The following is a 25,871-nucleotide window of genomic DNA, read 5'->3' as shown; positions in this document are numbered from 1 at the left end:
GCTACAAAACTGGGACACTTTTCTTTACAGTTACACAGTTCAGTGACATGTCTTGTTTATTTTGGCTACAAAGATGATGTGATGTCTTTAGAAAGCTAAGAAAATCCTTGTTTCAATAGTATATGAAACTCAAAATGCCCTTTGTTATTAATGTGACTGAAAATGAGTCAAATGTTTCACATTTTGTTTATCATTTTGGAAATTCTATTTGAATAAATGATATTTTTGAAAGCTAACCTCACCTTTTAATTGCCAAATAATAACATACACTCTTACCAGCGGTCAAAACAATGCCATTTACTGCTTTTTATATAGAAATAAAATGTATATAATGCATAATTGAGTTCGGCATTTTGGCCCGGCCCTCCAAAATATTTTCAGTTGCTCATTTGGCCCCCTGGGAAAAATAATTGCCCACCCCTGCTCTAGAGTCTGTATAAAAATGACCGGATCACGATGTCCTAGAAGCTTATTTTAGCAGCAAACAGTCGATAAAGTCCGATATTTCCGACTTTTTATGTGAAACATTAAAAGCGTTGAAATCACGTCTACGTGTAGACCACATTTCGACGACCAGTTGAATACTTTACATAAATACTATAATATATATAATATGTAAATATCGTCTCTCTTACAGCCTTAAGTTACATTGTAATTGTGTTTTGTGACACGTTGAAGTTGTAAACGTGTTTTAGCTGGTTGAAAAGACGGCTAAAAGATGTCTATATACGTTTAGACCCGATTTCAACCAGATTTAGACTCTAAATCCCGTCTAGTGCTCACTGGGTATGCTGAACAGCTCCATGTGCTACACTTAGAGTCAGTCTGAACGGATGAGCCTTCAGTCAGCCTGCAGGACACAATTGCAGACTTATTTCTCTGGTTTCTGGCTTTGAGAGAGAGTAACTCATGTTCACGAATATTGATGGAACTTTTCTAGGCCATGGAAATAACATATTGGAATTCTTAGTTTGGGTGGTGTTCCCCTTTAAGGCTTGCATTGCATCAAAGTTAAAAGGAAAGTTCTGGTGTTTTGAAGTAGAGTTGTCTGAGGTACGAATCCATAGTCAGTGTATTACTGCAGTACATGATTTAGAAACCCACTTCCACAGCAGTGTGGTCCTCCCGTCCGTTTCTCCAAACTAGAGGAATGCCGCCTGCTACCGTCTGCAGTTTAACAGCGACTGGATGAACATCATACAACCCCACTTTTAAACACCGGGGAAGGTTTAACAAACTCTGAGTTGACTAACCCTGAGAAGGGATCGGTTCCACAACAGCTGGAAATAAAAGGCAGAGCCCCCTTTAATCCAGTGGACGTAACATTAATGCATGTTAGCTATTTATGGACTGTGCACATTTATCTGTAAACAAGAGCCTGGGTCAGGGAGGGGACAAGTGTCAAGAAGTAAACACAATTATCTTTTATTCAGTGTTTTCTATTAACTCATCATTTACCAGACTATGATAAAGGAGTGGAATCTGACTGTGTATATCGCTGAAACCTACATTACATTTTAGATTTCAGTTTTAATCTGAAGAGGAAAAAAACACAAGGGCCAACTGAAGATGAAAAATATAGTTAAGGATTTTAGAAATATATAGATCAATGGAAATAGGGTACATGATTGTAAGCTCACAATCTGATTTAGTAATGTCTTTGATGAATTAAAGAGTCAATTCCGTGGATTTAAATGTTGGACATCCATTTTGATCCTGACTCAACAGCATTCAGTGGCTTTATTTCAGCTACTGAAAGTCAGGGCTTGTTCAAGAAAACCTGCGAGCAGGTGAGGTTCACAGAGTCAGTTACCACGTAAACAGACCCAGAGTTCAAGCAACCTCTCTTTCTGGAACTGAAAACCCAGATTATCTATCTCATCTCAGGGTTACTGATGAGTTTTCACCTGACCTGCTCTCTGAAACAGGGCCCTGACCTCTCCCTTTAAGGCTCCATCATATCACCTGGTTCACAGGATGTGCAGACGTGCATAGAGGCAGGAAGGTCACTTTAATTGGGTTGCTATGATGGAATTCTGACTTGCCGGACTGGTTTGCTTACTCTTCCTATCACATAATGCATTCCGAGAAAAACACACAAGTCAAACCAGCATTCCTCTACTGGCAACAACGACTGCATGAAACAGACTTCAGCAGTCATCAGGAGTTTGATACTTTTTCTTGAATTAGTTAATGGTTAATCATATGAAGATGGCTATTTTTTTTAAGGCATTTATTTCAAAATGCGTCATTACAGCATTAACTTCAATATCCACAACAAACCCGTGACATCTAACATGGCTGTCTATTGTCTAGTATAAACAGAATCGTGACCAATATCACATGTTTGTTATCTTAACAGAAGTGTCCAGGATGTGTTAAGATGAATCATATTAGTGTTCCTTCAGGTGAAGCTTTATCTTCTAAGGTAGAGCAGATAAGGTGCCTCTTTTTCACACTCACACAACGATGGAGCTTCCATGCAAGGCGCAGACATGCTTACTCCATCCTAAACACCACATCTGACACGTAATAGCCATACCAACAGTACCCTTACTCATTTTGAATTTGTAGAATGAATATGTCTCAATCTAATGTTTTTCTTCCAGGCATCCATCCATTCTTTTTAAGTTTTTAAGTGAATATGAAAGTCAATTGGCAGACTTTTGAAATCTGGGGAGCAATTCATCACAGTGAACATCAAGTCTGAATCATTTCACTCTATTCAAATCAATCAGTGCTTAAACTGCACTTCCACATCAGGATAACGTAACCTAATGCAAACTGGATCTCACAGTGAACGCACAACTCAAGCACCTTTCTGACAGTTGATTTTCATACTATACAGAGATTGCAGGTAACAATGTAAAATAGCAACAATACGTCCAAAAATTAAGAAACTGAATGATATGCATTTAAAATAACTCTGTTATAATGTCAAGTAAACATGATTTTAAATATTTCTACTCTGGATATTTGATTGGATTTTTTACAACCTTGTCAATTTCAAACCGCGGTATAGATGAGAATAAAGCAGTCATGAGTTAAAATATAAATATTAAGAAAGTAAGCCGTAAAATATTGCAAATTGTTGGCTTCTGGGAACAGAATCCTATTTCATTTGATGTGGCTTTCCCTGAGAAACAGCTCAGCACCAGTGTTTGCTCCATGCTGTAGTATTTGTCATGTTCTTCATGTGAAAATAATGAACTTACAAAAAGCCTTTGTTGACGGAGAAACTCCACTGACTGAGGAAGGCCACAGGTTGAGGTTGAAAGATTTGGAAACAACAATGATCATGAATTAACCTTCAACATCAGCTTTGACCTTAATTCTATCTCATCGATTTGATTCTCCAGCACATAGACACACCGCTCTCTTTAGCCACATGCTAACTGCCCAGCACCAAAAGCAAAGAGTGACAAAGTGGCTAGCAGAAAAAAATAGTCAGCCATACAGATATTTTTCTGGCTATATATGGGACTAAGTATTGGACACAAACACCACTCCAATGGAATGCTAATGTGGTGTAAGTGTTCTTTAATGCTACATTCTGTTTAATTGGCAACATCAGAAAAAAAAAATAGGATCTATGATCTGATTTGGTCCCTGTAAGTCAGTGTCCCCTGCAGTGTGAACGTATCCCTGATCGTCCATCAGTCTGCTGGCTCACAATGTTGACTGTTTTACAAACTGAAGGCCAGTAGAGGCCGCTCTCATTCCTCTATGATCAATGTCAGAAGATTAATAAACTGATGATTTCTTGATGTTCAAATAATACATACAGCAAAATTGTAGAAAAATGTCTTATATATCTTACATATTTTTTTAAAATATATAGTTGGGGAGTGGAGCAGCGCCAAAGGAAGGGAACATCCATACATCGCCTTTTATTGCACCAGAAAATCTATTCTGCAGCAGCGCGTCAAAACAACAGTCTTTTCTGAACTTTCAGGCCTGTGTGTGTGTGTGTGTGTGTGTGTGTGTGTGTGTGTGTGTGTGTGTGTGTATAAAGGGTTGTCAGGACACCACTGAGGCTGTGCTGGGCTCCAGGCCCGGGTTGTCGGCACACAATGGCAGCCTGTTGTCCCTGGACTTGCTCTGGTTCCAGCGCTGCATTTTCCTGCGGTACTTCTCTGAATCCACTTCATCCCTCCAAGGTGATTCCAGAACAGCAGAGGGTCGTAATGTGTTGTACACAGCTCGAAACAACAGCCTGCAGAGGAGAACACGCAGGAAAGTGTGAGTATCGGTCAGTCCTCCAGGACCTCAGGCAGGTAACTCATTTAACACCAGAGAAACCACTTTATTCTTTGACTCGACTAACAGTGGCATCCCTGTAGAGCAATGTGCTTTTTAGGCTCGCTCCCTGAGGAATGAAAGAACTAACTGCCAACAAATGCAATGAACATCTTGTTTGTTCAAATCACATTTTTCTACTGCTGTTAACTATTGGTATCTGCTTTAACTTAAGTTGTGATGTTCTATTTCCCAAAAAATGGCACTAAATTAATCATAATTATAATATGGTGATGGACCACATGTCAACATGTTATGCCTGTCCACCTTGGTTTGTTTCCATCCTGCCACAGATTTGTCAAAGACTGCATATGAGCTGCACATCTGCTGCTGTACAATGACTACAGGTATTTAACGGACTGAGAATAAAGGACATTTTATTAGCAGATGTCAATTAAATTATTGGTAAGAATCAGTCATCAATCTAACCCTGTACACACTCCACCTTTAAGGCGCTAGAACTTTTACTAAATTGAGCATTTAAATCTGAACTAGATTTAAAATGAATGAGTGAAAGAGGCACAAGTCAACAGGCCCTATTGTGCTTTTCCATGCTCTCCTTCAGTGTGTTATATATATTTTTTTTTTTACATGTAAAAGGTCCGTAGAGTGTAAAACCTGAAGTCCACGCCTAAAAGGAGTTACCCTCCCCCTCAGAAACACTGCTCCTGAGCTGCCTGAAACGGCTCCATTGAATTATCTCCACTTCTGTGACTTTATGAGGTCATAATGTTACGGAAGTGACGTAAAACTGCTTCCGGCTAGTTTGGCCCTCACACGACAAAAGAGAGAGACGGAGCTGGGGCTCTGAGGAAGAGTTTCTTTTTTTGCAGCCATCATGTGGAGAAGACGCTGCCCTCTGCTCTACAAGGGGAAATGTCTTTTGTTTGGACTTCCGATGAAATGAAGAAAAAGTGGCTACGTTACATTTTTAACACTTTGCCAGAGCAGTACAACGAAACCTTAATGTTGTGTTCACTGCATTTCGCCGAGGACAGCTTCAACAGTGTTTTGAACCGCTCTGGAAGACGGGGGTTGAATTCTGTTTGTAACGGGCGGGACATTTTCGATGCATGCGAAACGTTGACCGATCACAACAGAGCGGGCTAGCTGACCAATCAGAGCAGACTTTGCTTTCTGGAGGGAGGAGCAAGCGCTACAACGGAGCGTTTCAGAGAGAGGGTAAGAAGAGGTGCTGCAGGACAGCCAGGATGAGAAAAACAAGGAGGATTATGAGCATTAACACATGTAAACATGTTGTTACTGTAACTGGAGATAAAAAATATGCACCTGATAAAGAGTATAATAAGGCCTGTTTAAAGCACTTTCCAAACTGAAACCAGGAAAATGCATTTGAGTGAAGAGTCGATCTGAGCATGCAGCAGTGGAAGTGACTTCATCCATTGACAACATGGAGGTTGCTTTTGCATAATGCAATCTGATTGTATCGCTGCTTCTTTCATATGATTTATATCATTCATTTGATGGATTGTGTATTTGTATGCCCTTACAGCAGCCTGGTGCTCCTAGCATCGTCCTGCATTTCCTGTGCTAGCGGCTGGCTCTGACTGTATGACTTAACCAGCTGATGAAGACCACTCACATGCAGAATGAACAAGTGGCCAGCACACATTGACCTTTATCATACTGACAGCTGCAATAGATATACTAGCAGTGTACTCCCAATATTAGAACAAGAAAGCAGCTGAGCACAGATTTTTGAATGGAAGCCTTTATGACTTGTGACATTTTCAGTCTTGAAGTGCAAACTTCAAAGTAGTCTGTTTGAGGGTGTAGTGTGTGTGTGTGTGTGTGTGTGTGTGTGTGTGTGTGTGTGTGTGTGTGTGTGTGTGTGTGTGTGTGTGTGTGTGTGTGTGTGTGTGTGTGTGTGTGTGTGTGTGTGTGGGTACCTAGGTAACAGAGCCGTCACAGTAGTGATAGCACATATGATGTAGAAAAGAGGCTGGGACATCGCCAGGGTTTCCACCCCCAAAGGGTTGGTGGGGGGACTACAGGTCACACAGAAAGAGCTGAAGAGCAGCACGAAGCCGAAGTAGCAACCACCACTGAGCACCAACACCAGCACATGAATCCACGTCTGCAAAACAACACAGAGCTTTAATGACTCCACAACACAACTAGAGACGCACAGACCTGATGTCACTTCTTGTCTGGACTGTGATCATAAACAACAGAGATCTAATCCAGTTTGATTTCTCTAAGAGAACCCCTCCTCCTGTACAGCAATGTGTCTTACCAGAGTGTGGCTTTCGATGACTTGGTGCAGAAGGATGATGAGAAGAGCCGAGGCGTTGATGGGAGAGCCGAAGGACAGCTCGCTAACGCTGGATCCTGCGAGAGCCTGTGACAAACATCACATCAGAGGATGGGACCAGGACGGCATGAGCAATGTTTACACCTATGTGAGCGGCTGTGGCGTAGTGGCGAGCAAGGTAGTTCTCCAATCAGAGGGTCGGTGGTTCGATACCCGGCTTCGGCAGTCGATGTGTCCTTGGGCAAGACACTTAACGCTTGCCATCAGTGTGGACTGGATGATGAATGTTAGTTAGAGTCTGATGGTGGCACCTTGCATGGTAGCCTGTCATCAGTGTGTGAATGGGTGAATGATATGTAATATACTACTGATTGTAAGTCGCTTTGGATAAAAAATGACTGTAATGTAATGTAATGTGATAGGACATGTGATGTCAGTTAGAAGGTCACTAAGACAAAAACCATTCCACCAGTGTGGAGGATGAGTAAACAGCAAAGGAATGAATACAGTGATTTGACTCAGTGTACTTACAAAGTAGGGCACGAAGAAGCAGATGAGGCTTTGGTAAAACGCATCCAGGACTGTGATCCAGAACATGTAGGGAACGTAGACCTGCAGAGACCCAGGATTCACTTAGTCCTTCTAAACACAGGTCCATGTTGTATGTCTTGTCCACACATGAACATACCACAAAAAGTACTGAGCTGTCTAATGCTCCACTGGAATTACTGTGGAATGATTGATGCATTTGACTTTTTTTGCAACCATCCAAAATTCAGACAGTGTATCTTGAGGATCTTCTAGAAAGTGTTTATCTAGTCTATTCAGTAGACTTTGACATGAGCTTGTTGTAATTGTTTTTTTTGCCAATATGCTATCCTTGGCTCTTTTGACATGCTAGCCTTCTGCCTGATGAAGACCTGGTGGAGTCCCAGTATTTTAGTCTGTTTTAGTATAATCTATTGCGACAATCTACTGCAAACTTAAGCGATATAGCAATCCAACAATTCATTGTCATCTGCCTTTGATATAATGATAGGACTTATTGTTTTGATGGTTATCCTAATTATTACACATGCGATAATTTCGTGTCCTTTATTAAACTGGTTGTTTCTGAGAGGCCAATAACCTAGTGAGACCTGATGATACCATTAGTATTGATATCATCCTGGTTCTCAGAGTAGAGCTTTGGCTCCCTGTGGTCCCATTTCAAAAGCTTCTCCATTCTTTAGGAAAACTGACATATTGTAGGAAATGTTTGACATGATAAAATAAATGAATAAACAATAATGGGTAATACTGAACAATAGCCGCTGTGATTGCAGGTTTGGGTGTGCCGTTTTGTGAGCATGAGGATACCTTGGAGGTCTGCACCGCCCTATAGAGCTCAGGCAGCTCCATCAGAGTGTGTGCAGGCGTGTCTCTGTCCAGGACCCCATAGACGAGAGGAGGAACGGAGGTGAAGATCAGGTTGAAGAGGATGAGCACCCAGGCGTTGGTCATGACGCTCCCAGAGAAACCACAGAAGAACTGATACCAGAACAGCAGATTGACATACATCTGCAGCACAGACAGACAGCAGTGAGGATCCTCTCAGCATGTACACTGGTTGTTTCATTGGTTAAATCAGTTACAAAGCTTTGCTTGAAGTGAATCTTTTTTTGGACATGATCTTAAAAAGAATGTAAATCATCAGTTGCTGATTGCAGTTAACATGGTATAGTTAGGGATACACATATGTATGAATATATTGTTATTGTTACTTGGCCTTGTCTATTCCATAGTAAGCATTTTTGAGAATAATATTGTCCGAACCAGATACTTAAATCAAGCTGTTTATACGCACAGAAACTGAGTAGAGCCAGTGAAGAACTCTTACCACATTCTTGTAGATGAAATATAGGATCATATTTGCAAGACGAGAGTAACACAAGTGACCATGGACAAGCAGCAGCTTCCTGAGGTGTTTAAACCTTGAGATAGCAAAGTCACTGGACATCACAGCCTGGGGAAGGATACACAGTGACATGAATACCACGCACTGCTTCACATACAATCGTTGATAGTAATTAAAAAGATAAAAGAAAAAAAAAAAGGTGTCCCTCTCTGTTAGTTCCTACTGGAAATTGAAACCATATTCATACTGGCTACTAGAATATCACATAGATGCTAACATGACAAACTGTCTTCTTTCCAACTTTCAGTTACATCATATGAGCTTATGTATGTGTACAGACTGTAAAGCCCTCTGAGGCAAATTTGTTAAAAGTTAAAAACTTTACTGTCCAAAATGAGAGTTAAAACAGTGAGAGAGCTCAATCCAATGGAATCAAATAGAGTTCAGTCCAGGCTTATTACCAAACAATAGCTAAATAAACCTTCATCTATAAAGAGGGACGTGGTTTTGGTCGGTGTTCTGTCAGGATGGAGGAGTGGTCATTACCTGCATGCCCTCCTGACCAGATATCCCAACGCCCACATCAGCCACCTGAATCATGCTCACATCGTTGGCTCCATCACCTGAATGGACAAAAACAACTCCATGTTGAAGTATGTACAACGCATTTCATTGGGTTTGTCCAACAGTTTATGAGCAGGTCGTTAAATAACTGCTTCCTTTATGCACTCTAATTCAGGCTTACACCCGAGGTTACAAATAAAATATAAAAATCTTCCCTTAAAAGTAATGAACTTCGATCAGCTGGTTCGTAGATACGCCGTCCTCCAAAACAACATCTTTAAATAAAGTTAAGGAGCCTCAGAACATACCAAACCCAGTCCTCAGAGGAGCCATCCATGTCAGCTAGAGAGAGGAGCATTCTAAGATCGATGGATATTCAAAGCCAACTGTCAATAATTGATGTTCTGCTGCAGTCCAAGTTACAGGACAATTTACACTCTAGACTCCATGCTTAGAGAGATGAACTAAAATGAGTTATTACAGAAAATAAGTGGGAACAAGGTTGTTTAAAAGCACAAACACAGACTATCAACACAACGCTGAAACTAAAACAGTATAAATGGCTATTCAGAACTCTGTGAGCTGATCTCACATATGGCTTCTATAGAGATATCTTGGGGCCAAGCTCTTCACTCTTTACATATCACTCCTTATAACTTCCCAACCGGCCTGCCAAGACTCATTAATATATGACTGCTTCAGGCCAGGAGAGGGACTGGTTAAGGTGGAAAAGTATGCCTATGCCTCCAATGGGCTTATCGTAAAAGATGTCTCGCCTTGCTTTGAGGAAATTAACCTATGCTGCCGGAGGGAAATCAAATAAATTCAGGGAAGTATGCATTTTTATGCAATTCCTGAAAAGAGATGGCTTTGAAATGAATAGGATTGAAAATATAAATAAATGAACTGACAAGCACCTATAAAACATTACTATACCTCTTATTCATGTTTATTATTTCTTTCATTTGATTCTTTCCCCTAAATATGTCATGTTGAGGGTGGGGGTAGGGGGTGTTTACAAATGTCAATATATGTATGACTGTACCTTCAGTCGATGTTAAAGAACAAGTAAATTCATATTTGAAAAAAAGATACACTTCTAATTCTTTGAATGAATTATTCCATAACAAGGAACACATGTAAGACCTCCCAGGCCAGCTCCTTACCCACAGCCAAGGTCATAACACCGAGCTGGTCCCGGATCAGCCGGACCACCTGGCTCTTCTGCAGCGGAGTGGACCTGCAGCAGATGACCGCCTTGCATTTCCGGCTAAGCTCCAGGAAGTCGCTCCTCTGCTCCTCCTGCAGGGCCCAGTCCAGCGTCCGTCCATCCAGGACCAGGATGAAGCCTTCCACGCTGCCTGAGGAGGGTTCTCCACGGCTCCCTGCTGCAGGCCCTTCAGTCAAACCCTCTTCACCTCGCTGCACTTCTAGTTTGAGCTCCTCCAGTAAAGCTGCACATGCATCCTGATGTGTAAAAGAAGTCCATAATTACTGTTGCGTACATTTACCTCACAAAGATAGGGATAGCTGTGGTAAATATTTTTGGAAAAGGATTTCTTATGGACTCTAACGTAGATTGTGATGAATTAGGCTTCTAGAGGATGAGTTCTCATGTTGACCCCTGACCTCTCTTCTAGCTTCACGCCTTAGATTCAGATTTCCCCATGACTAACAATTTGGTCTTAGAGCTTTTCTTTATGTGGACATTTAGTCCTATAGAGCACCATTATGTCTCACTCATAAGTTATTTCATGTTTTAATAGTATTCTTATGTCTATTAGAATATGAAATGTTTCACAAAACATCTGTTTTATGATTTCAATATTTTGATGCATTTGTAGTTTTTACAAGAAAGATCAACACTCAATTTTTAAGTCTACTGCTGCTTTAAGAATAATTTTGGACTAGAGATTTGAATGGAAAGACATGCTGACATTCATTATTATTATTATTATTATTATTATTATTATTATAACAATATACCCAACCACCAGCAGGGAAAACTAGTTTGCACATGCTTTAAACTTACACTACCATGCATCCTGACTTTTTCATGGACAAAATAGTTCCAAATAGGCTGAACACACACTACTGTCAGGATGGTCCAAAGGTTTGAGATTCTCAGCTGCTCTGCAGATGTCCATTTTGTCCAAAGCAATTGCTTTAACATAACCATCAAAAGTTTAAACGTTTAAATAATGTTTAATGTTTCAATAGTGTAATGTTTACAGTATTCATACAATGAAGTAAAATAAATTAAACGTGTGCAGTAGTAGTAGCAGCAGTGTTCCAGGCAGAACAGGAGGGCCCGCATCCATACACTGACCTTAGCCCGTGATGGTCCGGGCATAGAATCCTACTGCTGTAAACCGACCATGTCAGAGACATCAAGTGTGTTTAGTACTAGCAGAATGGGGACAGGAGACTACACTAAATGAACTCTAGCCGCTGACCTTGCTTCCACAGATGGCTGTCAGCAGTTGGTCGTTGGGACATAGTAGTTTGCAGGAGTAGGCGATGTTGATGGCCGTCTCTTTCTTGTCTCCAGTGAGGATCCAGACTTTGATCCCAGCCCTCTGAAGAGCTTCGATGGTTTCTGGGACCTCCTCCTGCAGTCTGTCCACGATCCCCGTGGTGCCTGTACACACAGATGGAGAGACAAAGAACTTTAAGTACTGCTGCTCCGAGCTCTGATACGCAGGTGGTCAAGTGTGAGGCGGCTCTCCTACCCAGCAGGGTGAGGTTGGTCTCCAGTCTCTGAGCTGACTCCAGCAGCAGCTCATCTCTGTTCTCTATGCTGCTCTCTGCCAGCAGGTGTCCCTTCATCCAAACCTCATACTCCTCCTCTTCCAGAACCTGCTCCAGACAAAGAACACGCAGCAAAAACAGACTGTAATTGATCTTTTCACTGGATGTTGTCATCATTCCAGCAACATTCATGATGACAACATACAATTTTCAAATGTTTCAAAATAAAAGCCACTCTGGCATATCTCTGTAGACAGAATCCATTCTTTTGAGCAAAAATCAACTGAATGGAACTGGCAGCTACAACATTGTACAGCACATTTCACAACACAAACCATAATTCTGCTTAAGGTTCACTATGCGTGTCCTCCTGCTGTGACAACAGGCCCAGCGATATGGGGCTAGACCTATCTTAGCAAAGTCTCCAACTTGGAATTCTGGATTCTGTTATGAATGCATTTTAGAGCTTTTCGGACCTTATGAGTCCCAATGGAATTCTATGGGAAAAAGTATTTTGGCCAAGATTTCCTCAAAGCCCAGCGCTCTTCCTGGGGTTTGAAGCCAACAATAACACCACGCTGCTGGACGCCCAGTCCTTATTGCAGGGCCAGAAGAACCAGAACCAGGATTGCATGGCAGACTTTCAGAACCAGCTGCAGTAAAATGAGAGGTTTTCTAAATGGAAGCTGGCGCTCGGAAACACTGCCATTTTTGTCCAAAATCAACATAAAATCAAAGCTCATTATCAGAACGTTAAGATAATAAAAATAACCTTAACCTTCAACTTGATTCATGACTTCATTACATTACTAGAACATTAATCTGAAGCAAATTACAGAATGCATTTCAATTAGCATGTAAACATGTAACACAGAACTTTAAATGCAACCTTCATATGAGTGTAGAGATACGAGATGTCCGGACGTTAATCATAAACAAATGAACATAAACTCTCGCCAACAGAAATAACTCTTGTGGGATTTTTGTAGCCATAACCGAGTTCGGGAGGAGAGTTTGGTTCTCCTGCTTAAAAGATGCATACAGTCGGTAGAGATGAAACCATCAGCACAATGGACACAAACTCACAGACGCCTCTTCTTACTGGACAAGATGTTTAAAAGTGGATATGTTCCAGAGGTTAAGGGGTATTTGAGTTGAAGTATTTTTGTTTTTGAATTTAGTCATCTTGGTCAATTTTGTCTTTCTATGCAATCTCTGAGTGAGCTATTGTTGCACATTTTTTGTTCGACTTTGAAAAAAACTAACTTAACTGAGTTAATGTGTGAATGTTTGTGTGTTTAATGATTGTTTGTGAAACTGGCACAAAAGGAAACAAATCAAACGTTGTTGCACATGAAAGCGGTACGATGGAGGGAACCGCCGGTGGACGGCCTGCTCTACGTCTGAGCCACAGCTCCATAACACGTTTCACCTTCCTGAAGCGTTACCTTTTTAGCGATGCAGAGTGTGCGGAGGCCTTCTCTGGCATAGCTGTCTAAATGATTTTGTGTTTTTTCTCTGATGTGACTGTAGATCTCCTGAGACTGCTCTGTACCTGAATATAACAGAATAACAGTGATACAGACAAACACTGTTGTTAATATGATTCTTATTTTTGTATTTTCACATTCCTTCTGTTAATTACCTTTAGGTGTCTCAGTCAGGTCCATGATGACAGAGTCAGCTCCCTTGGTATAAACCACCACCTGTCCTGTGAGCGGGTGGCGGACCACCACCGACATCTTTTTCCTGTTGGAGTCAAAGGGAATGATGTGGAGTAGCTGGACAGCCAGGGATCCGATTCCTGGAAGATCCACCAGCAGGCTCTCTGCAGAACGTCCCCTCAGGGTGCAGCGGTACGCGTGGGCTGCATGGACCAGAGCCGCCTCGTCCGGACTCTCCGCCTCATACAGCAGCTCATTATCGGCGTCACTCTCACAATCCACTTCTCTGGTCAGTTCCTCGGCATCCTGCCTGCCCCCCTCAGGGTTTGTCCTTGCACCCTGGATATCATCTTCTATCTCTCTGTCCTCTGTCTGTCCAGCGCCTCCTCCTTCCACTCTGGAGGACAAGTCCACTCTACGCCTCGGGTTGGAGGTTTCCTGGTTGCTCTCTTGGCCTGGTTCGGACCCGTCTGTGGTGCTGTTGGTGGGTGTGGAGAAGGTGAAGGAGTCGGTCTTACCCCGGGCAAACAGCCTGCTGGTGAAGCTGCGAGGGCTGCCTTTGATCTTGGGAGGGGACAGGCTGGAGAGCGCTGAGAGAGGAGAGAAGCTGAGGCGCTGGAACATCAGCTTGATCTCCTCCAGGGACTTGAGAGGTGTTTGTGTCTCAGGCACCTGCAGGGAAGAGATACACAAAGAGAACATGGAATATGCTTTTGCAAGGGAACGTCTGAGCTGAACTGCTCAGTTAGTATTTAGTTCAAATGATTTTTGAATACACGTTGACTAGGGGTGTACCAGTTTTGGATTTGTACTGAACCATCGCAGAACGGGCTTCACGGTTCGGTCTACGCAGCCGCACACAGTATACACAATATGTGGATTTGTGTATGTAATATGTAACCAAAGTTCACAAGCGCAAGTTCCATATTAAAACACATATAAATATATAGTCTTTGAGGTAACATTCTTCTCAGATGTGTTCTACTCACCACGTGTCGAGGCTGGCCGGGCGAGGACACCACCACGCTGTTACAGATGGCCAGAGCGAGGAAGAAGTCCGTGATGTAGGTGAGCTCCAGGCTGGACGGAGACCCTGAGGAACCATCACTCAGAGCCAGCACAGGAGAGCAGAACCAGTTCAACTTCCGTACCAGCTCAGGGTCTGGAACCACCTCCTTGGTCTTAACAGACGGACAGAGAAGCAGCAGGCGCTTATCCATCATGAAGGACAGCAGAGCTCACCAATGTGTTTATGCACTTTGATCAGGGTTATGGGAGACATTACTTTTCTGATCTACTGCATGTATCTTACATTAACAAGTTACCATAGTGCATGTAAAAAAAAATGGTGAAATTGCATAATCTGATTTGGGAGGAATGTGAGGAGCAGCAATTTAAACACTGGTGAATTTTCTGGGCAGAGAAATAATAACAAGTAAATATATCTAAATAAATAAATACATACATGAATTCGCTGGACCACAGTGTGGAAATCTGCTGAGTTGCAACAGATTCTCAACTGTGGATGTAAACCAAATAATGTGTTTATGGTGTTTGATGGAGGAGAGAGAGAGAGAGAGAGTGAGAGTGAGAGTGTGTGTGTGTGTGTGTGTGTGTGTGTGTGTGTGTGTGTGTGTGTGTGTGTGTGTGTGTGTGCGTGCGTGCGTGCGTGCGTGCGTCTCTAACCACGCGGCTGCAGAAGGCACTAGTCCTGGGCTGGATGTGATTGGACAGTTGGTCCTCCTCCTCCTCCTCCTCAGCAGTGAGAGTGTGCAGAGACACAGAGCTGTGTTTGCAGCTGAGAGAGCGACAGCTCAGAGATTTACTGCTGCAGCCCGACCTCAGAGTTACAGAGCGACCAGCTGCCTCCATCTTCTCGGCCTCATACACCTCCAGCCTCCGAGCTGACACACAGCAACACAAACGGAGAACATTTACATCACTTACAGGGCAGAACTATGGACCTTTAGAATTATACTCTTATATTCCAACTTCAGGTCAGATTAAAATGATATTAAATCGTACTGTAATTACACACTGCGAGTACCAGAATAACACAATTTGATCTTGGTATACTTGATAATTGGCCTAAAAAGAAAAAAGAATAATTGAGTAATGAAAATTTGAGTGGAAATTTGAGAAATCAAAGCTCTCCACATCTTCTGCCTCAATAACTGTAAACTTAACGATGATGTATGAAATTATTAATTATCATGACCATTTATATATTTGTACAGTTAGTACTGTTGTACTGCATATATCTTTGATATCTTTGATATCCTATTTTTACTTTTATTTTTCATTTCTAGCAGTGTAATGTATATATATATATATATATATCACTCTGAGTATTACAAACTGTAGTGTACACATACGACATCCTCTGTCCTTCCCTCACATCGGCTAAGAACAAACTCCCCTAAAAAAGGATGAAACCTATGGGAGAGACAGAGGAGGGATCCTTCTCCCAGGATGGACAGAATGCAACAGATGTCATGTGTACAGAATGAACAACATAGTAGAATTTCAACACACTCAATGCCTATAATATTTGCTCTATAAGAGCGCTTATTTTCTCCGTAACATGCAGGGCAATAACGCTAGCAAGGTGGTCCTACAATGGCACGCTGTCCCCATCATCCGTGCTAACCTCAGAGCAGGCCATGTGGGACTATTCCGCTTCTCGCTGAGTACTGTTTCCCTCAGCTCCAGACACTTTCCCCAATAGAAGTCATGTAATTAACTGTGGTTTAGTCGGGCAAAAATAAGAATGAAATGGCTCTTGAGACTTGAGGAAGGCTGAGATGATCCTCTCGCTCAGAGTGCATCACCTGACCCCCCAACTGTCCACCTAACATTGATTAAAGTTCCGCCTTTAATGTTTGGTCCAGCATTACATTATATGTCACGGTACCCATGACAATCTAAATCTCAGGGGGTCTAAAGGGGACAAAACTTTCTAAGGACCCCCTCATTTGTACTCTTAAATACCATTGCAACTATTTGTATTCTAATGATTTTCCACCTAAATACTTTAGACCTCTATTTGAACCAGGTTAATGCCACTTCTTTAGCCCTTATATTCCCAGTGCTTTGTAATCAGATGTTGCTCAGCCTGGCTTGCTTCATGGCTTCGTTCGAAAGCACAAGTCATTGCACAATTTAGTCTCTTGTCGCTGTTACAAAATCACTGTATTTTCTCAGTTTAGCTAGTTTGGGTTCACATACTTCTCCATGCCAAGCCGAGCAGCAGCACGAACAGACTACTGGCCCCTGAGTGAACAACCGATCAATCAATAAAGCTGATATTCATTTATATACATTCATGATATTCATTCATGTTTCACAAGCATATCAGAGTTTCTATTGGTCTAAAGCTAATTAGGTGGGAGTAATGGATAAATTAGCGCAAACAGTCCCTGTCAATTTTTATCATTTCAAGCATTTCTATACAATAATGTAAAATAAGAAATGTGCTTATTGCTGCTACATGCATGAATGCCAGTCTCTGTGTTAGAACAGGGTTTTCACATACTCTCATTTTTATTAACATATGCCGTGGAATGCTACACTGCAGAACCCAGCTACTTTAGAAGAGAGCAGCTTTGCAACAATAGTAGTCTTCGGTGGACAAAACACGCAGTACTGTAATCTATCTAAATCTATTAAAACATGCCTGGAACGGCCAACATTTCTAAACTCTAATGATAAAAGCCCAATGTGTTTTCTGACCTCCCACCATATTGCCTGTCAGTTACGAACACACCAAATTCACTTTTGCTTTTTTTTATTAAAACAACTGTCATAGTTCTTGCTGGATCTCTGCTCCGATCCCTCACTACTGTAAAATACGTCTCCAACACAGGGGGGCAATGAGAGTCACATAATCAGTTCTTACCATTTTCCTCGTGAGGGTATTCAACCCCATAGATACTGCAGCGGCGGAAAACCATCTTGTTCTCTGTCAGAGTTCCTGTCTTATCAGAGAAGAGGTACTGGATCTGACCCAGGTCCTCAGTGATGTTGAGGGCCCGACACTGGATCCTGGAGTCCAGCTGCTTGTTGTACAAGGCTAAGTCATTGTGGATGAAGTAGATCTGGCCCAGTTTCACAATCTCAATGGACACGTACAGAGAAATGGGGATCAGCACCTGATGGACAGAGATGGATTACATGCATTTATGGACATGACGAGCACTAACCCGACCACCTTTTGACTGAACTTGACAGGTAAAGTAAATGTTCAATGTATGTCTATGGTTACACATAGACATAAAAAATGTTAAGAGCATTCAGAGGTCGAGATATCCATTTTCCCTACCTAGTCAAGTAACACTATGCTCACAGCTTATCTGTAATGACAAAAAACTCTTTGAAGGAAACTTTCTACAATATTTGCACTTGATGACTATATTGTTCTGAAATTAAACAGATTTCAGTACCTTGATATTTATTGGTATTTATTGATGAAAAGTTGTCCTTCAAAATGTAAGTTGCTGAGCTAGCTAAGAAGGTAAGGATGAATCTAGGGTTCTCTTTTAGAAATAGATCATGTTTTTCAAGTGAACATAGATATCGAGTGAGATAGTGACACTTTCTGTAATGAAACATCTTTAGGATTCAGGAGACCATCAAGTGTGCCATGGTTTCTTTGGGCAAATTCAAAGATTTGTTAAATTAATTTGATATCAACATCTGTGAATGCTATAATTGCAAAACATCCTTTAGTCTTAATATTATTGATATGTTGCAATTCATTATTGATCGATGGTGTTTTTATATTTATTTTATCGCTTTGTGACTATATAATGATTGTATGTATAATATTTAAGCAGGGCATCATCAAAAATTGGACCTCAATGGGTCTTCACCGGCTAAATAAAGATTAAAAAAAAAAGAACAAATGATGCTGCAGAAAACAAGTTCTCTGAGCTTATAAGTTATTTTGATCCATTTAAGGAAAGCTGCTCATTAGATGAAATGGTTATTGCCTTCAATAACAACCTGGTTATAATAAAAAAAAAAACATCTCCATGGATGGACATCACACTATCCCTGATCTCAAGAGATCATGTAGAGCAGCAAAAAGGAACAGGACTGGAAGTCCAGCGTAGTATTTACAAAGATTATATGGTCACTGGTAATTATATTCTATGCATTGCCAGAAGGGCCTACTTTTCTTAAACCCTATAGAAAATAAAAATAAATAATAAATAGAGTTTTCTGCTATTGACAGATTGTTCAATCTTGTCTCCGCCCCCGACCTTTCTCAACCAAGCCTCTGCCCCTAAAAGTGAGGAATCTGCAACTTCATAAAAAAAAAAAAATTACGACCATTGCTAAAACTGCCAGCGTCCCTCAGATTCAATCTTGCAAAATGCAGGAAACCATGAGCAAATTCATCAGCATCTCGACCCGGTTCACTTTCCACTCTACAAGCATTTTCAATAATATCTCTAACCTTGTCCTGAAAGTTAGAAATACATCCCGTGACACTGGAGTTTGCCCAGAGGCCTTCTAAACTGCTGTCGTGATGCCTGCGCTAAAGCAGCCGCATTTAGATTGTGGAATTCTAAGCACAAACCCTCCTTTTTATTTATTTTTGCACTTCCATTTTCAAGAAACTTGGAAAAGTTGTTTTCCACCAGATAAACAACTTCCTACAATAAGACGGTACAACAAAGACATTTCATCAGGTTCCACAGCTAATCATAGCGCTCAGACTGCTGCCACAAAGATCATTAATGACCTGAGACCGTGCTAGGCCCATATAAACAAAGGGACCAAGGTGTCTTTAAACTCAGAAATATTGCAAAGGTACAGCACTTGACCCAGCAAGTTGCAGAAAAACTAATTCAATACAATAAGGACTGGCCTACATCACAGATTCCATGTCTTCCTTTATTCCATCTCGAGTCAAAACATCCCACTGCTAGTTTTAAGTGTTTGGCAGTAACACATTATTTCAATATTACTTTGCCCAGTAACTAGAAGTGTTAATATAACAGTGCTCCAAGTAATGTTGCCTTACTGCATTAACAGAACACAATTTGTGCGAGGTAAGCTTATGTTATGATGACGTGAACGCGTGGCAGGTCGGTATGCATCGCATGTGTGACCATGCCCTGGAGGAGACGAGAGGCCCTGTGCACTATGGCCTGCATTTCTTGTCTTAATGTATTATTATTATTATTATCCATTTTAATATGATTATTATAATTATATATTTTTTTATTTTATTATTAATATTGTTATTATTAAATCAACGCAAGACCTTTTTTTAACGATGTGTTTTCTTCGGTCTGAATGCCTGAACTTCCTCTGGCACTCTGGCTACTGTTTAAGTGATATATGACCTGATGTGTATATCATAGTGTATATTACTGACAAGCTACATATTAATATGATTTATGCAATATCCTACTCATAGGCTGGTTGCATGTTATTTATTGGTAGTAATCCTGCTGCACAATCAAGGTGTTGTCCCTAAACTTCTGTGAAGTCAGAAAGGCTGGTGATATGGTTGGACTGGTGTACAGTCTGAATGCAGTCTTTCACACTTCTCCATGCTTCCATTAGAGCAGTTACCCTCCCAGTTACCCTCCCAAAACCCTATAGAGACTGTGTCTGCCCCACGGCCACTTCAATTATTTAAATCAAAAGTCAACAGAAGTTATACAAAAAAACCTAATAAAAGTGAAGACAACCAACACAACAGTGCAACAAAACAGGACAATTAAATGTGGACTCTTAAATATCAGATCTCTGTCATCTAAGGCTGTACTAGTAAATGATTTAATATCAGATAATCATATTGATTTATTTTGTCTTACTGAAACCTGGCTGTGTCATGAAGAGTACGTTAGCCTAAATGAATCAACTCCTCCAAGTTATATTAATACTCATATTCCTGGAGACACAGGCTGAGGAGGTGGAGTAGCAGCCATCTTTGACTCAAGCCTATTAATAAACCCTAAAGCTAAATTAAATTACAACTCATTTGAAAGCCTTGTTCTTAGTCTTTCAAACCCGACCTGGAAAGCATTACAGACAACTCTATTTGTTATAGTGTACCGTGCACCAGGTCCGTATTCTGAATTCATATCTGAATTTTCAGAGTTCTTATCAGGTTTAGTCCTCAAAACAGATAAAGTTATTATTGTAGGGGATTTTAATATTCATGTGGATGTCGATAATGATAGCCTTAGTACTGCGTTTATTCTAAAAAAGAAGCTAATAAAAGAAAGGAGGTTTGCTCCATGATATAACCCTCAAACCCGCGAATTAAAGCAAACATCGTGTAAACTTGAAAGGATATGGCGTTCCACCAATGTGGATGTTAGTCTGGCGAGCCAGTCTTAAAATATATAAGAAGGCACTCCGTAATGCTAGAGCAGCCTATTATTCAGCATTAATAGAGAAAAGTAAGAACAACCCCAGGGTTCTCTTCAGCACTGTAGCCAGGCTGACAGAGAGTCACAGCTCTGTTGAGCCGTGTATTCCTATAAACCTCAGTAGTAGTGACTTCATGAACTTCTTTAATGATAAGATTCTAACTATTAGAGACAAAAATTATAATCTCCTGCCCTCAACCAGTACCGATCGATCCATAGCTGTAGAACCTGAAATATATTTAGATGGCTTTTCACCCATCGACCTTCAACAATTGACTTTAACTATTTCTAAGTCTAAACCTTCCACCTGTCTCTTAGACCCGATTCCGACTAGGCTGCTGAAGGAAGTTTTACCTTTAATAAGCAATTCTTTATTAGATATGATCAATCTGTCTTTACTAACGGGCCATGTACCACAGGCCTTCAAACTAGCTGTAATTAAACCTCTTCTTAAGAAACCCACTCTTGATCCAGAGGTGTTGGCTAACTATAGACCTATATCTAACCTTAGACCTATATCTAACTATAGACTATATCTAACTATAGACCTATATCTAACTATAGACCGATATCTAACTATAGACCTATATCTAACTATAGACCTATATCTAACTATAGACCTATATCTAACTATAGACTATATCTAACTATATACCTATATCTAACTATAGACTATATCTAACTATAGACCTATATCTAACTATAGACTATATCTAACTATAGACCTATATCTAACTATAGACTATATCTAACTATAGACCTATATCTAACTATATCTAACTATAGACCTATATCTAACTATAGACTATATCTAACTATAGACTATATCTAACTATAGACCTATATCTAACTATAGACTATATCTAACTATAGACTATATCTAACTATAGACCTATATCTAACTATAGACCTATATCTAACTATAGACCTATATCTAACTATAGACTATATCTAACTATAGACCTATATCTAACTATAGACTATATCTAACTATAGACCTATATCTAACTATAGACTATATCTAACTATAGACCTATATCTAACTATAGACTATATCTAACTATAGACTTATATCTAACTATAGACCTATATCTAACTATAGACTATATCTAACCTTTCGTTCCTCTCTAAGATCCTCGAGAAAGCAGTAGCAAATCAGCTGTGTGACTTTCTGCATAACAATAGTTTATTTGAGGATTTTCAGTCAGGATTTAGAGTGAATCATAGCACAGAGACAGCACTGGTGAAAACTACCAATGACCTTCTAATAGCTTCAGACAAAGGACTTGTCTCTGTACTTGTATTGTTAGACCTTAGTGCTGTGTTCGACACCATTGACCATCAGATCTTATTACAGAGACTGGAGCATCTAATAGGCATTAAAGGAACCGCACTTAGCTGGTTTAAGTCGTATTTATCAGACTGATCACAGTTTGTATATGTAAACAATGAAACCTTGATGAAAACCAAAGTCAGTCACGGAGTTCCACAGGGGTCTGTTCTTGGACCAATTTTAGTCACCTTATATATGCTTCCTTTAGGGAATATTATCAGAAAACATTCAATAAACTTTCATTGTTATGCAGATGATACCCAGTTATATATATCGATTAAGCCAGACAAAACTAACCAGTTCTCTAAACTTCAAGCATGTCTTAAGGACATAAAAACCTGGATGACCTGCAACTTCTTGATGTTGAACTCCGACAAAACTGAAGTCATTCTACTAGGCCCAGATCACCTTTGAAATCATTTATCTAATGAAATAGTTTCTCTAGATGGCATTGCTCTGGCATCCAGCACTACCGTTAAGAACCTCAGAGTTATCTTTGATCAGGATCTGTCTTTTAACTCTTATATAAAACAAATTTCAAGGACAGCCTTTTTTCATTTACATAACATTTCGAAAATCAGGTAAATCCTGTCTCAAAGCGATGCAGAAAAACTAGTTCATGCATTTGTTACCTCTAGACTAGATTACTGTAACTCCTTATTATCAGGCTGCTATAATATGTCTCTTGAATCTCTACAGTTGATCCAGAATGCTGCAGCACGTGTTCTAACAAAAACTAAGAAAAGAGATCATATTACTCCAGTATTAGCTTCTCTGCACTGGCTCCAGTGGCGGAGCCACGTGGTGGCCAGGGGTGGCCGTGGCCACCCCTGGTCAAACTTCGGCCACCACGCTGGCCACCCCTAAGACCGGGCCAAAAAAAAAAAAAAAAAAAAAAAAAAAAAAAAATAATAATCGGAACGCTATTTTCGCATAGCTGTCGTTCCCTTGAGGACGCATTTTACTGCAACACAAAACGGGAGCTTCCAATGCGTGTGTGCGGGATCCCACATGGATGGATGCAACTCTAGAGGCTATCTAACACGTGTGGAGGAGGTTTCCACCCAGAGTGTGAGGTAAGTATATGTAAGCTCATTCTTTTGAAAACGACGGTGTTGAAAGATTTTGCTTAAATTAGCAATGTAATTAAGCTCACTAGCGCTAGCATGCTAAGCAAAAACTATTGGTTTACAAATCGCCATGTTGTGTGTCTAGATAAGGCTCTGAGAATAATACCCATGTATTGATTCATTATATCTGTTGCCTCACAATTGTATCATAGAATGAATATTTCTGTTCGTTTGTTTATTTGTTACAAAAAGTATCATTGAGTGGCCAACAGAAGTAGCATCAGTGTTTTGTTCCAAGATGAAATGATGTATGTTAACTTGCAAGCTGCCTGTGGGCATGATCTAAACCCCAATAATGTGGTTGATATATATCTGCTCTCTTCACCTGTCAGGCAGAATGAAAAGAAAAATTACCTCATACTTTAGCAAAAAGCCAAGTAAGGAAACAAGGGACAGTGATGTGGCAAGACAGGACGAGAGTAAGAGGTTGAGAGTGAGGGAGAGAGACACTGAGAGGGAGGTGCAGCCTGAGAGTGAGAGCGAGTCAGACTTCCTAATTTCTCAAGGAAACAAACCTACAGGTACAACTCACTCTGACTGTAAGCCCTCCATGTGTGCAGAATTCTGTCTTCCACAGACAATATGTGTTATATGATATATTATTGTGCTTGATGTACTTAAAATACCTGTATAAAAACACTAAGACTTGCCATGATGACCGTTGACTTACCATGACAACTGTATGTTTCAGACATTGACAATGATGCTGCAACACAGCCCATGCCTAGCACTTCACAAGGTAAATAGTATGCCCATGTTGTTACCCATTGTGCATAACATTTCACACTGCTTATGACCCTATCCTGGTGATGCCCGATGATAATTGGGCATCAACGCCTTGGGGGGGCGTTGTTCGCAGCAAGTCTATTCCGGCCCTTAGAAAGCAACTTCAATGTATTTTCATTGTGATAACCATTTTTCAATAGCTTTCATTGTAGGTGAAATTACTGAGACGGTCATCATGTAGCCCCCTAACCGATTATGTCTGTCCACCAAAATAAGTTTATGGAGTCCTAGTCTGCTTGACACCCACATTGCTGCTCGCAGCTATATTTTTATCTTGTGGTTACACCGACAGGTGTCATCAGACCGTGCCTGGATGATCAACAGGACAAGATGACTAATCCTGTGGTGGAAGAGGCTCCTTCGGGTATATAAATCACATTCATATGTGTGCATGTTGTGCATGTTGAATATAGAGATAATTGGTGACATGGTTGATGGCTTATAGATCTTGTTCTTGTCTTAGACATTTCTAGATCGAGAGTGGATGGCCCCGTCCAGCCACAGCTCAAAGACTTTCCTAGGACCCCATTTGGTGATAGGAGAAGAAATTTCAATGCCTCATGGTATGCGCAACACTCATGGATTGAATACTCTGTGTGCAAGGATGCTGTGTTTTGTTACGCCTGTAGGCACTTTGGCCTTCCAAATTCTGAAATTACCTTCACTGGTATAGGGTTTAGAAATTGGAAAAAGGCCATGTACAAGGATGGGGGCTTTGCTGCCCATGCAAAATCAGAGGCACACAGCAATGCAGTGTTGGCTTGGAGAGATTTTGAGAAGGCTGGACAAGAGAACACCTCTCTGTTGAACATATTGTCGCAGGACCACTCAAAACTCGTCCAAGAAAATCGTCATTACATTAAAAGTGTTGCAGAGGTGTTATTGTTAACCGCCACACAAAACATTGCCCAAAGAGGCCATAGGGAAAGTGAGGAAGTTGACAACAGGGGGAACTTTCTTGCAATATTGGAGCTTCTTGCCAATCATGACCCCATAGTTGAAAAGAAAATGAACGCCGTGCGAAATGCAAAATACACCAGCCATCAAATCCAAAACGAGGTTTTGGATACGTTGGCTGAGATGGTGCGATCCACCATCATCAAAGAAGTGAAAGAGTCCCAGGTCTTTGCCCTTATGGCAGACGAAACCAAAGACATTGGTAAGAAGGAACAGATGTCATTTGTGCTACGATACTATTATCGTGGAGAAGTGAAAGAGAGCTTTCTTCACTTTGAGGCATTAAAAGAACTCGATGCTGCTGCGTTGACTCAGAGAATAGTTAACATACTAGAGCGGTATGGCCTGGAATATAAACAAAATCTTGTTGGACAGGCATATGATGGGGCGTCAGTCATGCGCGGAAAGAACAGTGGCGTTCAGGCTCGCATGAAGGAGCTGGCAAGTAAAGCCTTCTATGTGCATTGTAATGCACATTGTCTGAATTTAGTGCTTGTAGACACTGTAAAGATTGTCCCTGAGGTTGAAAACTTCTTTTCTGCTGTACAGAAATTGTACAATTTCATGTCCGGGTCATACGTTCACTCAAAGTGGCTGGATACACAGAAACGTTTGTATGAAGGAGCACCTCCTAAGGAGCTACAAAAATTGAGTGACACACGTTGGGCCTGTCGGCAGAAGGCATGCCAAACCATCCTTGATAGGCTTCCAGCCATCATTTGTGTACTTGAGGAGATAGATGTCAGTGAAAGTGGTGACCGTTCAGTTGAGGCACGGAGCCTTTTGGCCTTATTTGACCTGGAGTTTGTGGTACTCCTGGT

General features: G+C 40.9%; 1 protein-coding gene and 1 long non-coding RNA gene across 2 annotated transcripts in view; one reads left to right on the top strand and one right to left on the bottom strand.

Moving 5' to 3' along the window:
• Nucleotides 1–1,158: 1,158 nt before the first annotated feature.
• The window catches only part of atp10d (ATPase phospholipid transporting 10D), a 71,587-nt gene continuing 46,874 nt past the window's right edge, over nucleotides 1,159–25,871 (bottom strand). The window contains exons 9-23 of the mRNA XM_054613206.1: nucleotides 17,349–17,601; nucleotides 15,137–15,354; nucleotides 14,440–14,631; nucleotides 13,432–14,122; nucleotides 13,235–13,341; nucleotides 11,768–11,894; nucleotides 11,492–11,676; nucleotides 10,202–10,502; nucleotides 9,018–9,094; nucleotides 8,454–8,579; nucleotides 7,934–8,134; nucleotides 7,106–7,186; nucleotides 6,557–6,661; nucleotides 6,210–6,397; nucleotides 1,159–4,216 (exon numbers count right to left, since the gene is read on the bottom strand). Coding sequence (XP_054469181.1) covers nucleotides 4,021–4,216; nucleotides 6,210–6,397; nucleotides 6,557–6,661; nucleotides 7,106–7,186; nucleotides 7,934–8,134; nucleotides 8,454–8,579; nucleotides 9,018–9,094; nucleotides 10,202–10,502; nucleotides 11,492–11,676; nucleotides 11,768–11,894; nucleotides 13,235–13,341; nucleotides 13,432–14,122; nucleotides 14,440–14,631; nucleotides 15,137–15,354; nucleotides 17,349–17,601 — 3,048 coding nt within the window. The 3' untranslated portion in view covers nucleotides 1,159–4,020. The remainder of the gene's footprint in view (nucleotides 4,217–6,209; nucleotides 6,398–6,556; nucleotides 6,662–7,105; nucleotides 7,187–7,933; nucleotides 8,135–8,453; nucleotides 8,580–9,017; nucleotides 9,095–10,201; nucleotides 10,503–11,491; nucleotides 11,677–11,767; nucleotides 11,895–13,234; nucleotides 13,342–13,431; nucleotides 14,123–14,439; nucleotides 14,632–15,136; nucleotides 15,355–17,348; nucleotides 17,602–25,871) is intronic.
• LOC129102976 (uncharacterized) lies at nucleotides 23,147–24,609 on the top strand. Its single transcript, XR_008531735.1, has 4 exons — nucleotides 23,147–23,253; nucleotides 23,999–24,046; nucleotides 24,386–24,457; nucleotides 24,557–24,609. It is a non-coding gene; the product is annotated as an uncharacterized LOC129102976 (long non-coding RNA).

This window comes from Anoplopoma fimbria, chromosome 15 (assembly GCF_027596085.1).
Source record: "Anoplopoma fimbria isolate UVic2021 breed Golden Eagle Sablefish chromosome 15, Afim_UVic_2022, whole genome shotgun sequence".
Classification (NCBI taxonomy): domain Eukaryota; kingdom Metazoa; phylum Chordata; class Actinopteri; order Perciformes; family Anoplopomatidae; genus Anoplopoma; species Anoplopoma fimbria.
Note: the sequence above shows the minus strand (reverse complement) of the source record. Positions and strands in the feature narration are given on the sequence as shown.